Source organism: Colossoma macropomum, unplaced genomic scaffold, assembly GCF_904425465.1.
Source record: "Colossoma macropomum unplaced genomic scaffold, Colossoma_macropomum, whole genome shotgun sequence".
Taxonomy (NCBI): domain Eukaryota; kingdom Metazoa; phylum Chordata; class Actinopteri; order Characiformes; family Serrasalmidae; genus Colossoma; species Colossoma macropomum.
The window spans coordinates 29,148,979-29,165,986 of NW_023494809.1; the positions used below are offsets into that span (position 1 = coordinate 29,148,979).

The 17,008-nt window shown below is 42.1% G+C and overlaps 1 protein-coding gene across 3 annotated transcripts in view; it reads right to left on the reverse strand.

The window, feature by feature from the left end:
• Positions 1 to 15,880, reverse strand: part of asap1b (ArfGAP with SH3 domain, ankyrin repeat and PH domain 1b) — a 169,856-nt gene extending 153,976 nt beyond the window's left edge. For all 3 annotated transcript variants that reach the window (XM_036558094.1, XM_036558093.1, XM_036558092.1), the window contains exons 1-3: positions 15,719 to 15,880; positions 14,301 to 14,383; positions 9,417 to 9,543 (exon numbers count right to left, since the gene is read on the reverse strand). In XM_036558094.1, coding sequence (XP_036413987.1) covers positions 9,417 to 9,543; positions 14,301 to 14,359 — 186 coding nt within the window. In that variant the 5' untranslated portion in view covers positions 14,360 to 14,383; positions 15,719 to 15,880. The remainder of the gene's footprint in view (positions 1 to 9,416; positions 9,544 to 14,300; positions 14,384 to 15,718) is intronic.
• Positions 15,881 to 17,008: the final 1,128 nt, after the last annotated feature.

Consider the following 17,008-nt stretch of genomic DNA (forward strand, 5'->3'; position numbering starts at 1 on the left):
TAAAATTATCAAAAAAATATATTCAGCTCTGTAGACAAGTAAGATCAACCAAAATTTGCTGGCTTGGTGGTCAGAGGTCATTCCGACTGGGTTATTACAGCTAACCCTGCAAAATTTATGCCCAATCCCATTTCAGCCCTCGCCCCTACCACTTAGCCATACTCTTCTGTTTTGTGTGTTCACATTTAGGGGTAGGGTGTCCCGATTGAGGGGTAGGGCGAAGTGTTAGGGCTACATGCCAGAGGTTTTCAGAGACTCTAAACAGAGTGTGACAGGAAAAAACCATCAAGATGGAGAACAAGAGACTAAAGAAACACACAAATGTGAGAATTTTCTCCGATAAAAAATTACGATAACCGTTTATTATCTTAGTTTAATGTGGTTTCAATGTATTTTGGTCCTTTTCTTCAGAACAAGCATAAAAATCACTAGTAGTGCTGATGTCTCGGTAGCTAGCTAGCTAAATATACTGTTCCACCTTAAATAGTCCAGCAGTTCTGATGTCTGTAGTGCCAGAATGTAACTGCTGCTCCATTTAAGGTGGAACGGGAAAGTTTGAACAGGAAGCTGGTGAATATCAGACTTCAGCTTCATATCACTGAAGAATTAGGGGTGGTGATAATAAATATTTGCCCCCCTCTTTGAAGGCATATGATGCCCTAAATGTAACTAAAGCCCAGCAGCGAGGTTGCTGGCAAGGTGACACACAAAAACAAGGGGTAGGGGTAAAAGTAATAAATGGGATTGGGCCTTACTGGAGCTTAGCCTTCTGTTCTTTCTCTCCCCTATTTTCATGCTATACATGTATAAAATGAATCTCTATCTATGTATGTATGTCCTTAGGTATTTGTGTAATGTCAGCCTGTCTCAGTCGGCGCTGGCAGCTCCGATTAGTGCTGTGAGGCCTGCTTGTTACGTAATGGAGGGGAAAGCATTAGAGCGCACAGCGTTACAGCAGCACGAGGCCTTTCCCCTCCCTCCCCTTCCTCCCCTCCCCTCCCTGGCAACACCACCGACCCTCTGGCTCTCCAACAGGCCAATCTCAAACTGCACACACACTCAATCACACAAACACGCCAGCCAACACAGAGCACATCAGCCCAACAGAGAGGCGATTGATCAGAACAGTGCAATCAGAGATGCTCGCAAGCCCTCCAGTCATGTAACAGGCTTCCACCAAACACGGCCCAAACACCGTATGCTTAGTTTCCACGGATCACTGAAAATGAAAAACGGTGAAACTGAAAACGAAACCTCCAGCTCATAACTCAGCGTTTAGAGCTGGCAAAGATATTCTAGCCAACTTCTTAGGCAGTCTTTATATTACAAACAGGCTGTAATAATAAAAGATATCTGTTCTGATTAGGGCTGAACGATTTTGGCAAAATATCTAATTGAGATTTATGGTATTGCAGTTACAATTCAAATTGCAATTATTTATAATTAAGGTATAAATTGAGGTACAGGCTAAGAAGGCCAGCGTGTAAGTGTGCCAGCCTGCCACTCATTTGTGGATGCGATGCCACAGCAGTTCAACTGCTCCAAGCTATTAGGTAAAATTTCCCTACTTAAAACTTTGAACGTTGTTGATAACAGACTGTAAGGCTCTTACGATTCGAAATTTACACTCTTAAACTGCAATTTTGATATAAAAACTATTGATCTTTCAGCACTGCTTCTGATTTGTTCCCCGTACAGGTGGGCTGGCAAAGATATTCCAGCCATCCTCTTTGGCAGTCTTTATATTATAAACAGGCTGTAATAATAAAAGATATCTGTTCTGATTAGGGCTGAACGATTTTGGCAAAGTATCTAATTGAGATTTACAGTATTGCAGTTACAATTTAAATTGCAATTATTTATAATTAAGGTATAAATTGAGGTACAGGCCTTTTTTGGCTAAGAAGACCAGCGTATAAGTGCAACAGCCAGCCAGTTATTTGTGGTTGTGATGTCACATCAGTTCACAAGCTCCATGTTATTAGGTAAAATTTTCCTACTTAAATTTTTGAATTTACAGAGATTTACAGTATTGCAGTTACAATTTAAATTGCAATTATTAATAATTAAGGTATAAATTGAGGTACAGTCTATGAAGACCAGGGTATATTTTTTCTGGCTTGAGACTTCAACTGATAACACAGTGCGACGGCCTGCCACTCATTTGTGGTTGTGATGTCACAGCAGTTCACAAGCTCCATGTTATTAGGTAAAAATGTCCCTCCTTAAAATTTTGAATTGCGATTTCAATATAAAAATAATTAATGTTTCAGCCCTGCTTCTGATCGGTCCCCTATAGAGGTGGGCGATATGGCAAAAATATATCGCAATACTCCAAGAAATTTTATGATACACGATAAGCACTCATTTTCATGCTGTCACCATGGCAACGTTTTCACACCTGCTTGCCACCATCAGTCGCCTACTGCTGTGAAGCCTTTTCACGCATTTTTTGCTAAAAAATGTAGAAAAATATGGTTTTCCACAATATAGGCTGTTTAATAAGCTGTTAACATCAGGGCAATATTATTTTTTACTTTAAAATTACAGGCTAAACTACTGATTGTTAATAGTTGTAAGTCGGTAATAAAATGGAAAAATGGCAACAAACTATAAGTTACTTTTATTATATAATATTACATTACATTACATTATACTTGCTGAACTTATGCAATATTAGAGCTGTAAAATACTGATTCACTTGTTTCTACTTTGTTTCTTACCTGTTATGTCCTTAAATTGCCATATGCAATATAGTGTACATATACAGTTACATGCTGTAATATCAGTAAAACTAAATGCTTTAACTTGTAGGCATACCTACTGACCAGTGTTGCCACCCAAGAACAGAAAAAGAAAAATATTCACAAAATCAGGGCTGCAAAATATAACAAGTGTCTATTTTGTGTTAACTGTTAACAAAATACTGTCACTCTATTACAAAGCAGTGGTAAACTATCTGTAAAAGGCTCAGAAGTAAGTTCAAAACTCAAACTACACCACAAACATCTTTGTATGACCTGTTTATCTTTCTTTATCGTAACTTAGTGTTTAATAAACTATTAGGCTTGTAACATACTTCACGCAAGGACGCGAACGCAGACGCTTCGAGCTACGCAGACGGGGTTTCGCGCGCAGTTGTGTTGAGCAAGGGGGCGCTATAACGACAGCCAAGTCTGACCAAGCGGTCTCGCACCGCCAGCATGTTTCTCAACTGCCATAGCAGACGAGAAGTCGAACATCAAATATTTATCGCATTTCCACTTCAAGAGAAGAGGTAAAGCAGCTCACTCTCCTCTCCTGTCCACGTTTAGCTGTTGAGGCTGTTGGAACAACAGTAGATCCCTCTCTGATTTGTCCTCTATCGCCCCCTTCAGTACTGAGTGTTTAAACCGCCACAGCAACGTAATAACGAACGCAGTTTGTACAGAAGGACTGAGAGGTTGCAGTGCGTTGAACGAGCGCCGTCAATTTCATGTCTCAGTCCTTACGGTAAAACAGCCTTTATATTTCGGTCTGTAGGCCCGAAAAGCAAATGACTGGTGACCAAAGGTCAACCCCCTCCTCGTGCTATGGCCACCCATGCAACATGTCAATGCAGTTATTCTTCCTCGAAGCTCAGTGCACAAGTTCAGAGCGCCAAACGGACGACTTCTGCTTGGGCAAGTGACAGCAGTAAAATCATCTACTAAACAGTTTCATAACGTGGTTTCAAGAGAAAGTATAATTTAGCTCTCCACTCAGGCTGAGTCATGTGAGCGGAGCCCACCATGAGCCAGACAAACAATCAACCCGTCCGTCTACAAACCAACCTGTTTTAGGGTATGAAAGAAGATGCGTAGTTTAACTGCAGAGCTGAAGCTCAGACAGGCATCGTAGTTCATTTATAGACTTTTAGGTGTAATTTAAAGTGAGGTGCAACAGTCTTGCTCATTGCATTATGATGCTTTTGACTGCTAATCACAGAAAACAGTGACACAGGGTGGAAAGAAAAGGATAATTGTCAGCGTGTCAGTCTGAAACCCATTATCTTTAAGAGAGAAGCCATCAAGACACAGATAAGCGAACAAATCCCTTACACAAACATTAGAGCCTGTTTACATCTCGCATTAACATGTGTTTAGTGTCCGGATTGTATCTGGACAAACTGACTGGTTTCTATTTACACTTTCCACTAAAACGTGTCCCCAGTTTGACCGGATGAGATCTGATTTAACGTCGTTTCTGTTTTACTTTTTCCCTGCAATGATACGAGTCAAACTTGAGTGCTAAAAAGTTCTCTGTTTGGAGAAAATTCCAGCCTCATGTTCCCTCCATCTATCGTTTCACTGACTGTGTTTACATGCACTCAATAATCCGATAACTGCAGAAAATCAGATTTTGTCGGTAATCTGATCAGCGCGTTTACATGCACTTGAGTGATCAGATAAAGGGGAAACTCCGGGTCTACATGACTCAGACAGTAATCAGATTTCTGCTTTGCAACCAGCCAATAAACTCACAGAAGAAGACATGACGTAAACGTAAATGTAAAACTCAAAATTCATGAGTGGCTTTTTTTTAATCATCGCGCCACTTTACTGAAAATATGAACATTTATCATCCAGAACATGAAGAATATTCAAATCCTTTATTTCGTGTTTGGTTTCAGCGCCGCTCCAACAGCGTTTTGCTGCATCTTGCGACATCCATCGTCTGATCTCGCGCATGCGCAGACTGAGAAATCCAATAGAAATCAGGATAAGAGTTCACATGCACTGAGAAATCTGATTACTGAGCTAAAATCCAGCCTCTTTATCGGATTTCTTAATCCAGATCGGAGTATGATGTTCACATGACATTTGAACAATCGGATAACTGCAGAAGTCTGATGATGTTAGTCAGCACTCAGAAGACGCGGTTTTAATAATGTATTTGTACACGGTAGGGCTGAACGATTTGATGAAAATATCTGATTGCGATTTTTCGGACTAATATTGCGACTGCGATTTGAATTGTGATTATTTTCTGTAAATTAAGGTTCAGGCTGCCAAGAAGACCAGAATGTCCACTTTTTCTAGCTTGAGGCCTTGACCCCTGAGTGTAGTGTGCCAGAAAGCCAGTAAGTTGTGGTTGTGATGTCACAACACATGGGGGTTTGGCTGCCTCTGATTGGTCTAACTCTACAGTCACCACAGAACTCGGTGATACTAGGTTAAATTTACCCTCTTAAAACTTTAGACAACATTTTTAATAATGTAGACTATTATAGTATATATAGCTACCCAACGCTAGTCCAAACACTACCCAATACTAATCGGCCAAAAGCTACCCAAATTATTTGGCCAAACACTACCTAACACCCAAACACTATTTGTCCAAAGGCTACCCAATACTAATCGGCCAAAAGCTACCCAAATTATTTGGCCAAACACCACCCAACACCCAAACACTATTTGTCCAAAGGCTACCCAGTGCTATTTGTCCAAACACTACCCAATCCTATTTGGCCAAAAGATACCCAACGCTATTCGTCCAAACACTACCCAATCCTATTTGGCCAAAAGCTACCCAAATTATTTGGCCAAAGGCTACCAAACGCTATTTGGCCAAACACTACCCAATACTATTTGGCCAAAGACTACCCAACGCTATTTGGCCAAACACTACCCAATACTATTTGGCCAAAAGCTACCCAATGCTATTTGTCCAAACACTACCCAATACTAATTGGCCAAAAGCTACCCAACGCTATTTGGCCAAAGGCCACCCAACACTCTTTGGCCAAACGCTAGCCAATACTATTTGGCCAAAGGCTACCCAAAAGTGTTTGATCAAACTCTATAACCCACTAACTGCCAAACACAACCAAACTACTTTTTTAAAAATTGCAGCTCTTGCGATTAGAAAACTGCACTGTCTAAAAGTGCGGCTTTGAAATAAAAACGACTAATCTTTCAGCCCCGGTAGACGGACCACGGAAACAAAGAAAGCACTTGTCAAATGCAGTCAAGATCCATCCGTTTGTTTTCCAATCATTATCCGCTCACAGTGGGTCCTTGTGGTGTTTACACCTGACCTTTTTACGCAGTCAAGTGAAATCCAAGTGTATTCCAACCACCAAAAACGCACATGCGGTGTAAAAAGGCCCATAAGCGATGCTCTGACCACTCTGCTCCACAGAGAAGAAGGAAGCACTCTTTAAAATTTTACCAACATAACACATCAGTGGAGGTTCCAATGGTGCTGCAGGTGGAAGCACCGACACCCTTACAGCACGTCAAGTGCAACAGCATGCAAATGATCCCCTGTAACCAAAAATGGTGAACTTGCAGGAACTCGCATTCAAATGAACCTGAAGTCTCAATGGATGACACTGAGCTTCCACACTGACAGAGGGATAAACTTCAGCACAAACGGCCCGATGTCTGCGTTTCATAAGAGTCATAATTAAGACTTAAATCTTAATCAAAATCAAATGTAACTCCAGGCTGAACCAGCTACTCAGTGTAAACACAGGATGTGTCACAACAAACTCTCCACACAGCAGCGAATGCTGCAACAGGTCACTCGTTATTTAGATCAGTTAAGTAGCATCTCAGTCATTGCAGGACAAAAATGGTCAGAAAAGCGTTTGAAACCAAATATATTTTTCTGAACGTTTCTTTCCAAACAGGGTCAGAGATATTTAACAGCACAACTGAGAGCCCTGAAAAAAGCCTAAACAACACTGTTACTGAGTTACACGTTATTTGGCCAAACACTGCCCAGAACCGTCTGGTCTAATTCTACTACTATTTGGCCCAACATTAGCGAAAAAAGCATTTGGCCAAATGCTATTCAGTGTTATTTGGCCAAAGGCTACCCAACGCTACTTGTCCAAACACTACACAATACTAATTGGCCAAAAGCTACCCAAATTATTTGGCCAAACACTACCTACCACACAAACACTATTCGTCCAAAGGCTACCCAACGCTATTTGTCCAAACACTACCCAATATTAATTGGCCAAAAGCTACCCAATGCTATTTTGCCAAAGCAACCCAACGCTATTTGTCCAAACACAACCCAATATTAATTGGCCAAACACTACTCAAATTATTTGGCCAAAGGCTACCCAACACTATTTGGCCAAAGGCTACCCAACACTATTTGGCCAAAGGCTACCCAATCCTATTTGGCCAAAGGCTACCCAATCCTATTTGGCCAAAGGCTACCCAACGCTATTTGGCCAAAGGCTACCCAACACTATTTGGCCAAAGGCTACCCAACACTATTTGGCCAAAAGCTACCCAAAAGTGTATGATCAAACTCTATGACCCATTAATTGCCAAACACAACCAAACACTATTCAGCCAAATCCCAGCCAAAACTATCTGATCAAACCTCGCCCAGCACTATTTAGCCACTCTACCAAACACAGTTTTGCATTCTGCAATTCTGTCAAACTCTAATCACTCTTCCACAAACACACCACTGAACACTGCCCCCCAACACACTACCACTGCCCTCACACTCACACCACTGAACACTGCCCCCCAACACACTACCACTGCCCTCACACCACACATACACCACTGAACACTGCCCCCCAACACACTACCACTGCCCTCACACCACACATACACCACTGAACACTGTCCCCAACACACTACCACTGCCCTCACACTCACACCACTGAACACTGCCCCCCAACACACTACCACTGCCCTCACACCACACATACACCACTGAACACTGTCCCCAACACACTACAACTGCCCTCACACTCACACCACTGAACACTGCCCCCCAACACACTACCACTGCCCTCACACCACACATACACCACTGAACACTGCCCCCCAACACACTACCACTGCCCTCACACTCACACCACTGAACACTGCCCCCCAACACACTACCACTGCCCTCACACCACACATACACCACTGAACACTGCCCCCCAACACACTACCACTGCCCTCACACTCACACCACTGAACACTGCCCCCAACACACTACCACTGCCCTCACACTCACCACAAACACATCACTGAACACTGCCCCCCAACATACTACCACTGCCCTCACACTCACACACCACTGAACACTGCCCCCAACACACTACCACTGCCCTCACACTCACCACAAACACACCACTGAACACTGTCCCCAACACACTACCACTGCCCTCACACTCACCACAAACACACCACTGAACACTGCCCCCCAACGCACTACCACTGCCCTCACACTCACACCACACATACACCACTGAACACTGTCCCCCAACACACTACCACTGCCCTCACCCTCACACCACTGAACACTGTCCCCAACACACTACCACTGCTCTCACACTCAGCACCACACATGACACCACTGAACACTGTCCCCAATACACTACCACTGCCCTCACCCTCACACCACTGAACACTGTCCCCAACACACTACCACTGCTCTCACACTCACACCACACATACACCACTGAACACTGTCCCCAATACACTACCACTGCCCTCACCCTCACACCACTGAACACTGTCCCCAACACACTACCACTGCCCTCACCCTCACACCACTGAACACTGTCCCCAACACACTACCACTGCCCTCACCCTCACACCACTGAACACTGTCCCCAACACACTACCACTGCTCTCACACTCACCACAAACACACCATCATCTACACTCTTACAAAGGATGGTTCTTAAGGGGTGCTTCAGTAAAGGGAATGGTTCTGTACAGAGACATGAGTTACATGTAGAACCATTTGCATGCTTACATGTAGATGGAGAATATGTTATATTTGGTTCTACACAGCACCAAAAGGGTTCTTCTCCTGTTACGAGTTTGACATCATGAGAATGAGAGAACCCTTTTTGGTGCTTTTTAAAAAAAATCTGAAGAACCACTTCACCATGCAAAGAACCATTTAGACATTCAAATGGTTCTAAATAGAGTTTATGGTTCTAAATAGAACCATTTGTATGCTTAAACGGTTCTTTGCATGGTAGAATGGTTCTTCCGGTTGATATAGAATATGTAGCATATGGTTCTATATAGCACCAAAAAGGGTTCTTCTATCGTTACAAGCTTGACATCACGAGAATAACAGATCTATAACTATCTGGTGCTTTTTAAGTAAGGTTCTACATAGAACCACATACGACACATTCTCCATCAATCTGAAGGACAATTTAGGCATGCAAATTGTTCTAAACAGGGCTCGTGGTTCTAAATAGAACCATTCCTTTCACTAAAGAACCCTTGAAGAACCATCTTGTGCACCGAACACCTCCTCTCTCCCTCTCTCCCTCTCTCTCTCTCTCTCTCCTCCAGTTTGCTCCTCTCTGACTCCTGCTCATGTTGTCCACTCCTGACCCCTCCTCTCTCTCTCTCAGGCTGTCCAGGCTGTTGATGGTTCTCCTCCTGAGGAGGAACTCTTACCTCCTCCAGCACGCCGACGGTGTTCCTGCAGCTCTGCAGGCGGGTGGTGAAGCTGGACGTGGTGGGAGAGTTGTAATCCTCCGTCGTCTCCGAGAGAAACTCGGACACCGATATCTGATCCGGCATCCTACACGGGCAGCGGTGGAAGGGTATTCCCCCCGAAAAAGAAGGAAAACAAACAAGACGGGAAGGTTCGTTCAGAAAACCGAGAGCATTAAAAAAGAAGAGAAAAACAGCAGAAACTTCCGAGGCGGTTAGTCGCTGATTAGACTGGCTGACTGACTGACTGACGTTAGCAGGCTAATAAACAAACAGCGGAGGAGAGAAAAACGGAAAAAAACGGTTCCGGCTCGGGGGAAAAATCGTTTTAGCGGCGGTTTCGGGACTCGGTGTACCGTCCTGTCTCACTCCCTCCCTCTGCGAACCTCTGCTTCGAGTATCTGGACGGCTCGGCTGCGGCTGCGGCTGCGGCTCACGGTGTAAACTGAACGACCGTTAGCGGCGGCGGATGAACACATTCCGGGTGATGATGTTCAAACCGCCGCGGCAGCAAAACCACATTTCGCCGTTAAATTAGGACCGTTTTCCGCTGGATTCCCACACCGGGTGTCGTCTCTGCTCGCTCGTCAGACCGTAGCCTACGTTTAATGCGCAATATGTGACATCCGTACACACATACACGCTCTCTCTCCCTCTCTCTCTCCCTCTCTCTCTCTCCATCCACCCACTGTGGGTAGCGCTCAGCTCTGCGCATGCGCCGTTTTGCCTCACATGACGGGCTAAACAAGAGGCTCCATTCCAGCTGTTCTCTACGGATGGGCGATACAGCTCGTTGCCTTTTCGATACCAAGTAATACCGAGGCTAATATTCCGATATCGATACGTTTTTCTTTTTGTAAATATTCTTGTGGATATGAAAGGGGACTACTTTGTGTATTTCTACAGTGAATATAGCAAATGTGGGCATTTATATGTATAAAATATATAAATAAAATATATATGGAAGCTTTTGTAGTAGTTGAATTAGTCCTTGAGATGTAAACAGAGTCATTCAGAGTGGTTTGGTGTGAAACGGTTCGGATTTCTTTCCACCATGTCTATAACACAAATATATACAAAGGGTTCTGCTTCTGTTAGGATAAAGGTTCATTATAGAACTATCTATAGCACATTCATACAGTTTCCACCAATGTGAAGAACGTTTTCATGAAGCAAAGAACCTTTTAATCATGCAAAGGGTTCTTTGTGTGTCTATGGTTCTATAAAGAACCATTTTCTTAACTAAAGAACCATTAAAGCACCATCTTTTTTAAGAGTGGATATGGTTCTATTTAACACCAAAAAGGTTATATTCTGTTACACTGTCAATTTTGTAACAACAGAAGAACCCTTTTCAAAAAGGTTTTATATAGAACCATATACAACACATTCTCCATCATTCTGGAGAACCATTTCACCATGCAAAGAACCATTTTAGCATAGATAATATATGTAAAAATTGATGTTTCAGTGCTTCAGTATCAATCTGCTCAAAACTGCTGTTCACCACCCCAACTTCCACAGTCTTAAAAAAGGTTCTTCATGATTTCTAGAACCATTTGCATACTTAATTGGTTCTTTGCATAGTGAAATGCTTCCTCAGATTGACAGGGAATGTGTACCCTCTTAAAAAAAACGGTGCTTCAACGGTTCTTCAGTAAAGAAAATGGTTCTATATAGAACCATGATCACTCAAAGAACCCTTTGCATGATTAAAGGGTTCTTTGCATCATGAAAGTGTTCCTTAGACTAATGAAAAATATGCTGTAGATAGTTCTAAATAGAACCTTTTAGAAAATGGTTCTATATAGCACCCAAAAGGGTCATTCTATTGTTACGATGTCCAGCTTGTAACAACAGAAGAACCCATTTTTGGTGCTATACAGAATCCTTTTTTAAAAGGTTCAATGTAGAACCATGTATAGCACATTCATGCAAATCTTCCATCAATCTGAAGAACCCTTACATACTGCAAAGAACCCTTTAATCATACAAAGGGTTATTTGAGTGTTCATCATTCTTTAAAGAACCATTTTCTTTACTAAAGAAATCTATATGGTTCTATTTAACACCAGAAAGGTTATATTCTGTTGCAATGTCAATGTTGTAACAGTAGAAGAACCCTTTTAGGTGCTATATAGAACCATTTTCAAAAAGGTTCTATACCGAATCATATACCACACATTCTCCATCAAACTAATTAACCGTTTCACAACGCAATCCACCATTTAATCATGCAAATGGTTCTATATAGAACTCATGGCTCTAAATAGAACCATTGCCTTTACTAAATAACCATCTTTTTAAAGTGTAGCTTAGCCTGACTGTAATCTGCTCTACTGAGCTCATTTTGTTCAATAACAGAGATGAAGATGGTTCATTACAGCTGCATCTGATAGCAGCACTACCAGTGCAATTAGCATATTAGCGCCTACTATTTTCCACATAATAAACCATAATAAACCTATAATTTTTAACTATTGTGTTAAATTATTAAATTATTGTGATTGCAATGTCACAGTATATGGGAACATACACCAATCAGGCATAACATCATGACCACCTCCTTGTTTCTACGCTCATTGTCCATTTTATCAGCTCCACTTACTATATAGGTGCACTTTGTAGTTCTACAGTTACAGACTGTAGTCCATCTGTTTCTCTGATACTTTGTTAGCCCCCTTTTACCCTGTTCTTCAGTGGTCAGTAACACTGACGTGGTGGTGGTGTGTCAGTGTGTGTTACGCTGGTCTGAGTGGATCAGACACAGCAGTGCTGCTGGAGTTTTTAAACACCTCAGTGTCACTGCTGGACTGAGAATTGTCCACCAACCAAACATGCGTCCTGTGGGCAGCGTCCTGTGACCACTGATGAAGGACTAGAGGATGACCAACACAAACTGTGCAGCAGCAGATGAGCTATCGTCTCTGACTTTACATCTACAAGGTGGACTGACAAGGTAGGAGTGCCTAATTGAGTGGACAGTGAGTGGACACAGTGTTTAAAAACTCCAGCAGCACTGCTGTGTCTGATCCACTCAGACTAGCACAACACACACTAACACACCACCACCATGTCAGTGTTACTGCAGTGCTGAGAATGATCCACCACCCAAATAGTACCTGCTCTGTGAGGGTCCATGGGGGTCCTGACCACTGAAGAACAGGGTAAAAGGGGGCTAACAAAGTATGCAGAGAAACAGATGGACTACAGTCTGTAACTGTAGAACTACAAAGTGCACCTATACAGTAAGTGGAGCTGATAAAATGGACAATGAGTGTAGAAACAAGGAGGTGGTCATGATGTTATGCCTGACCGGTGTGTATTACTTAACATTTCCAAGTAGCGAAATTAATGACAGCATGGCGGGGAAACCAGGGTCCCCTCACAGTCCAGAGACATGCAGTCAGGCCAATAGGAGATGCTAAATTGGCCCTAAGTGTGTGAGCGACTGTATATGTCTGTCTGTCTGCCCTGTGATGGACTGGCAGCCTGTCCAGGGTGTTTCCTGCCTTCTGCCCAATGACCACTGGGATAGACTCCAGCTCCGCCCCCCGTGACCCAGAAGGACAAGCGGCTTAGAAAGTGTGATTAATTGTGATATATAGTTGGTTTTTCTCTTTTAAAATCAGATGTTTTAATCATTTTTTTCCATTCTCCTTTACTTTACTTTACTTCTTAAATTTTAATTTGAATTATCTTCATATTTTCTCATATGTAAAGCAGTTTGAATGACCGCAGGGTATGAAAGGTGCTCTGTAAATAAACTTGCCTTGCCTTCATCTTCGGTATCAGTTCCATGCTTAAAGAGTTCTTTGCATGGTGAAACGGTTCTTCAGACTGTGTTGTATATGGTTCTGTATCAAGAGGTTTTTTTTTATATATAGCACCAAAAAGGGTTATTCTATTGATACAAGTTTGACATCGTGACAATAGAAGAACCCCTTTCAAAAAGATTCTACATAGAACCGTGAACACTCAAAGAACCGTTTACATGCTCAAAGCGTTCTTTGTATGGTGAAATGGTTCTTCAGAATGTGCTGTATGTGGTTCTAAAGTAGCACCAAAAAAGTTCTTCTATTGTTACAAGCTTGGTATCGTGACAATAGAAGAACGCTTTTCAAAAAGGTTCCATATAGAACCATATACAACATATTCTCCATCAATCTGAAGAACCATTTACCATACGAAGAACGCTTTGCATGCAAATGGTTCTTTGAGTGATCACGGTTCTGATTTTCAATTCAATGATTAATTAAAGGGGCGGTCTGGGTTCAGTTCCCCGGCCGGAAAACCAGGGTTCTTACTGTGTTTGCATGTTCTCCCCGTGTCTGTGTGGGTTTCCTCTCCAGTTTCCTCCCACAGTCCATAGACATGCAGTCAGGCTGATTGGACAAGCTAAATTGCCCCTAGGTGTGTGTGTGTGTGTGTGTGTGTATCTGCCCAGTGATGGACTGGCAGCCTGTCCAGGGTGTTTCCTGCCTTTTTGCCGAATGACCGCTGGGATAACTCCAGCCCCCCCCGTGACCCAGAAGGACAAGCGGCTTAGAAAGTGTGTATATGTGGTTGTATGTGAATTGATTTTTCTCTTTTAAAATCTATTGTGTTAATCATATTTTAATCATATTTACTTTCCTTTCTCCTTTACTTTGTTACGTTCTAAACTTTAATTTGAAATTATTTCATATTTTTTATTTTATAAAGCACCTTGAATGACCGCAGTGTGTGATCAGCGCTATATAAAATAAACTTCCCTTGCCTCCATTTTCAGTACCAGTTCCAAATATGGTGAAACACACAGAGAAAACCCAACAAATAATTTCTCAATAAATTTGCGTCTCTTACCGGTTCCATAAGGAGTCTTTTGAGGAAAAACTCGACAAACGAGAGGACGATGACCTCATGACTTCACAGCCAACCTGTAACAACTGTATGAATAAAATGGGTCATTGTTGGGTTATTGTTGGGTCACTTGACTTCACAAATGTTTTAATATTTTTTATGCATATAATAAAAAATAATAAAAGCATAACTCATGACTCATAACCGGCTCTGCTCACTCGTATTATTACGCAGATACATTAGCATGATGGAACTTTACACGCCCAGTAATGAGCTTTGAGCCCCTGCTAGGAAAATCTACTCTTAAAAAAGACGGTCCTTCAAGGGTTCTTCAGTAAAGACAGTGGTTCTATGTAGAACCATAAACACTCAAAGAACCATTTGCATGCTTAAAGGGTTCTTTGCATGGTGTAATGGTTCTTCAGACTGTGTGGTATATGTCTTTTTGAAATAGGTTCTATATAGCACCAAAAAGGGTTCTTCTGTTTTTACAAGCTTGACATTGTAACGATAGAAGAACCCTTTTCAAAAAGATTCTGTGTAGAACCATGAACACTCAAAGAACCATTTGCATGCTTAAAGGGTTCTTCACGTGGAGAAATGGTACTTCAGACTGTCTTGTATATGGTTCTATATAGAGCCTTTTTGAAAAGGGTTCTTCTATTGTTACAACCTAGATAACATAACAATAGAAGAACCCTTTTCAAAAAGGCTCTATATAGAACCATGAACACTCAAAGAACCATTTGAATGCTTAAAGGGTTCTTCGCATGGAGAAATGGTACTTCAGACTGTGTTGTATATGGTTCTATATAGAGCCTTTTTGAAAAGGGTTCTTCTGTTGTTACAAGCTTGACATCATAATAATAGAAGAACCCCTTTCAAAAAGATTCTATGTAGAACCATGTACACTCAAAAAAACATTTGAATGCTTAAAGGGTTCTTTGTATGGTGAAACAGTTCTTCAGATTGTGTATTCCGTATATGGTTCTAAACAGATGGTTCTATTGTTACAAGCTTGGTATTGTAATAATAGAAGAACGCTTTTCAAAAAGGTTCCATATAGAACAATATACAACACAATCTGAGGAACGGTTTCACCATGCAGAGAACCCTTTAAGCATGCAAGTGGTTCTTAGGGTGTTCACGGTTCTATATAGAACCTCTGTCTTTCCTAAAGAACCCCTTTTTAAAGACTGTACAGGCTAAACCTGAGCTTTAAATAGCCTAAGCTTCCTGCCTTTGATAGTTTCCTGGACCTAATAATGTAAAAACAGTGTACAAGCTGTCTTTAAAGCACCTCGTCGGCTTTGTCATGTGTTTTTTTGGTCTTACCACAATCGCATCCTCTGCTCCGGCCTCTCGCTTACAGGCTTTCACTGTAACACTGAACACTGAACAGTTTCAGCCTCTTCACTTACCCGGTTCGTGCTGGCCAGTCAACGTCCATCCAGTGAAGTGTGAGGGCAGTGGAAGTCGTCTCTTGTTCTCTTCATGTTCACCTCATTCCCTGCTGCCACCCTGAACCCTGTGAGCTGACTGGAGAGAGAGGGTGCGTATGTGAGGGTGAGTGTATATGTGTGTGTGTGTGTGTGTGTGTGTGTGTGTGAGGAGAGGAAGGGAGAAGCGACCATGAGCGCAGAAAAACAGTCAGTCACAATGGGACACAGGATCCAGAAGTTTTCAGGATCAGGAAAAGAGGCCGTGCACGCGCCCCTGCCGAAGGAAACGTGAGCGCGCTCTGGCTCGCCGAGTCCGGAGGTGCATGAGCTAATTTACATACATTAGATCTACAATCTACACATCTGATCTAATAGTCCTGTATACGTACGGGCCTATATATACAGTCACGCCTATATATACAAACGCTTGGGCCCCTCTGGTCAAATGACTTGTTTTGTTTACTAATGTGAAAATGAGTGAAGCAGAATCATCTACAGAGCACAATTAAATATGGCATTTTTCAGTTTATACTGCACAGTTTCTATTTGTCTGCTGAGTTTAACATATCAGGAAACATAAAATGTGAAAACGTGCCACTTCTGCACAGGTCAAAAGGTCAGATTCAGTGCAGAAGTGTGTTCTCTGTGGTGGATGTGTTCTCTTCTGTCCACTTAGGAAACCAACAAAGCACGGAAAATTTGACCAGGGGCGCCCAAACTTTTGCACAAGACTGGATGCATGTCTCCCGCTCAAATAAAGTACAAGTAAAAAACACATTTTCAAAAAAAGTACAGAAGCAGTGGGTCAAGAAATGACATTAGCACTGTTTAGCTTACAGCCCTGCAGTGGAACCTCTTAGGGTCTCCAGCCTCTCACTGCACACACGCCGAAAAAAGGGTTCTTCGAGGGTTCTTCAGTAAAGGCAATGGGTCAAGACAGAAGAGTGAACACTGAAAGAACCATTTAAATGAAAAAAATGGCTCCTTAAATGGTTAAACTGTTCTTCTCTATATACTTAAAAAGGATGGTTCTTCAAGGGTTCTTTAGTAAAGAAAAGGTTGTATAGAATTATATGATTAAATACTCAGTTGTCAAATCAAATCAAATCACGTTTATTGTCACATCATATTTACACAGGCGCAAGGTGAGGGAAACTCTTAGGTGTAGAACCTAAATATAAAATACATCTATATAAGAAAAAAGGACATCTTGGGCTGGAAATACAGTAATTCACTGTCACGTGACCATTTCTGCCTTCTTTCTATCTC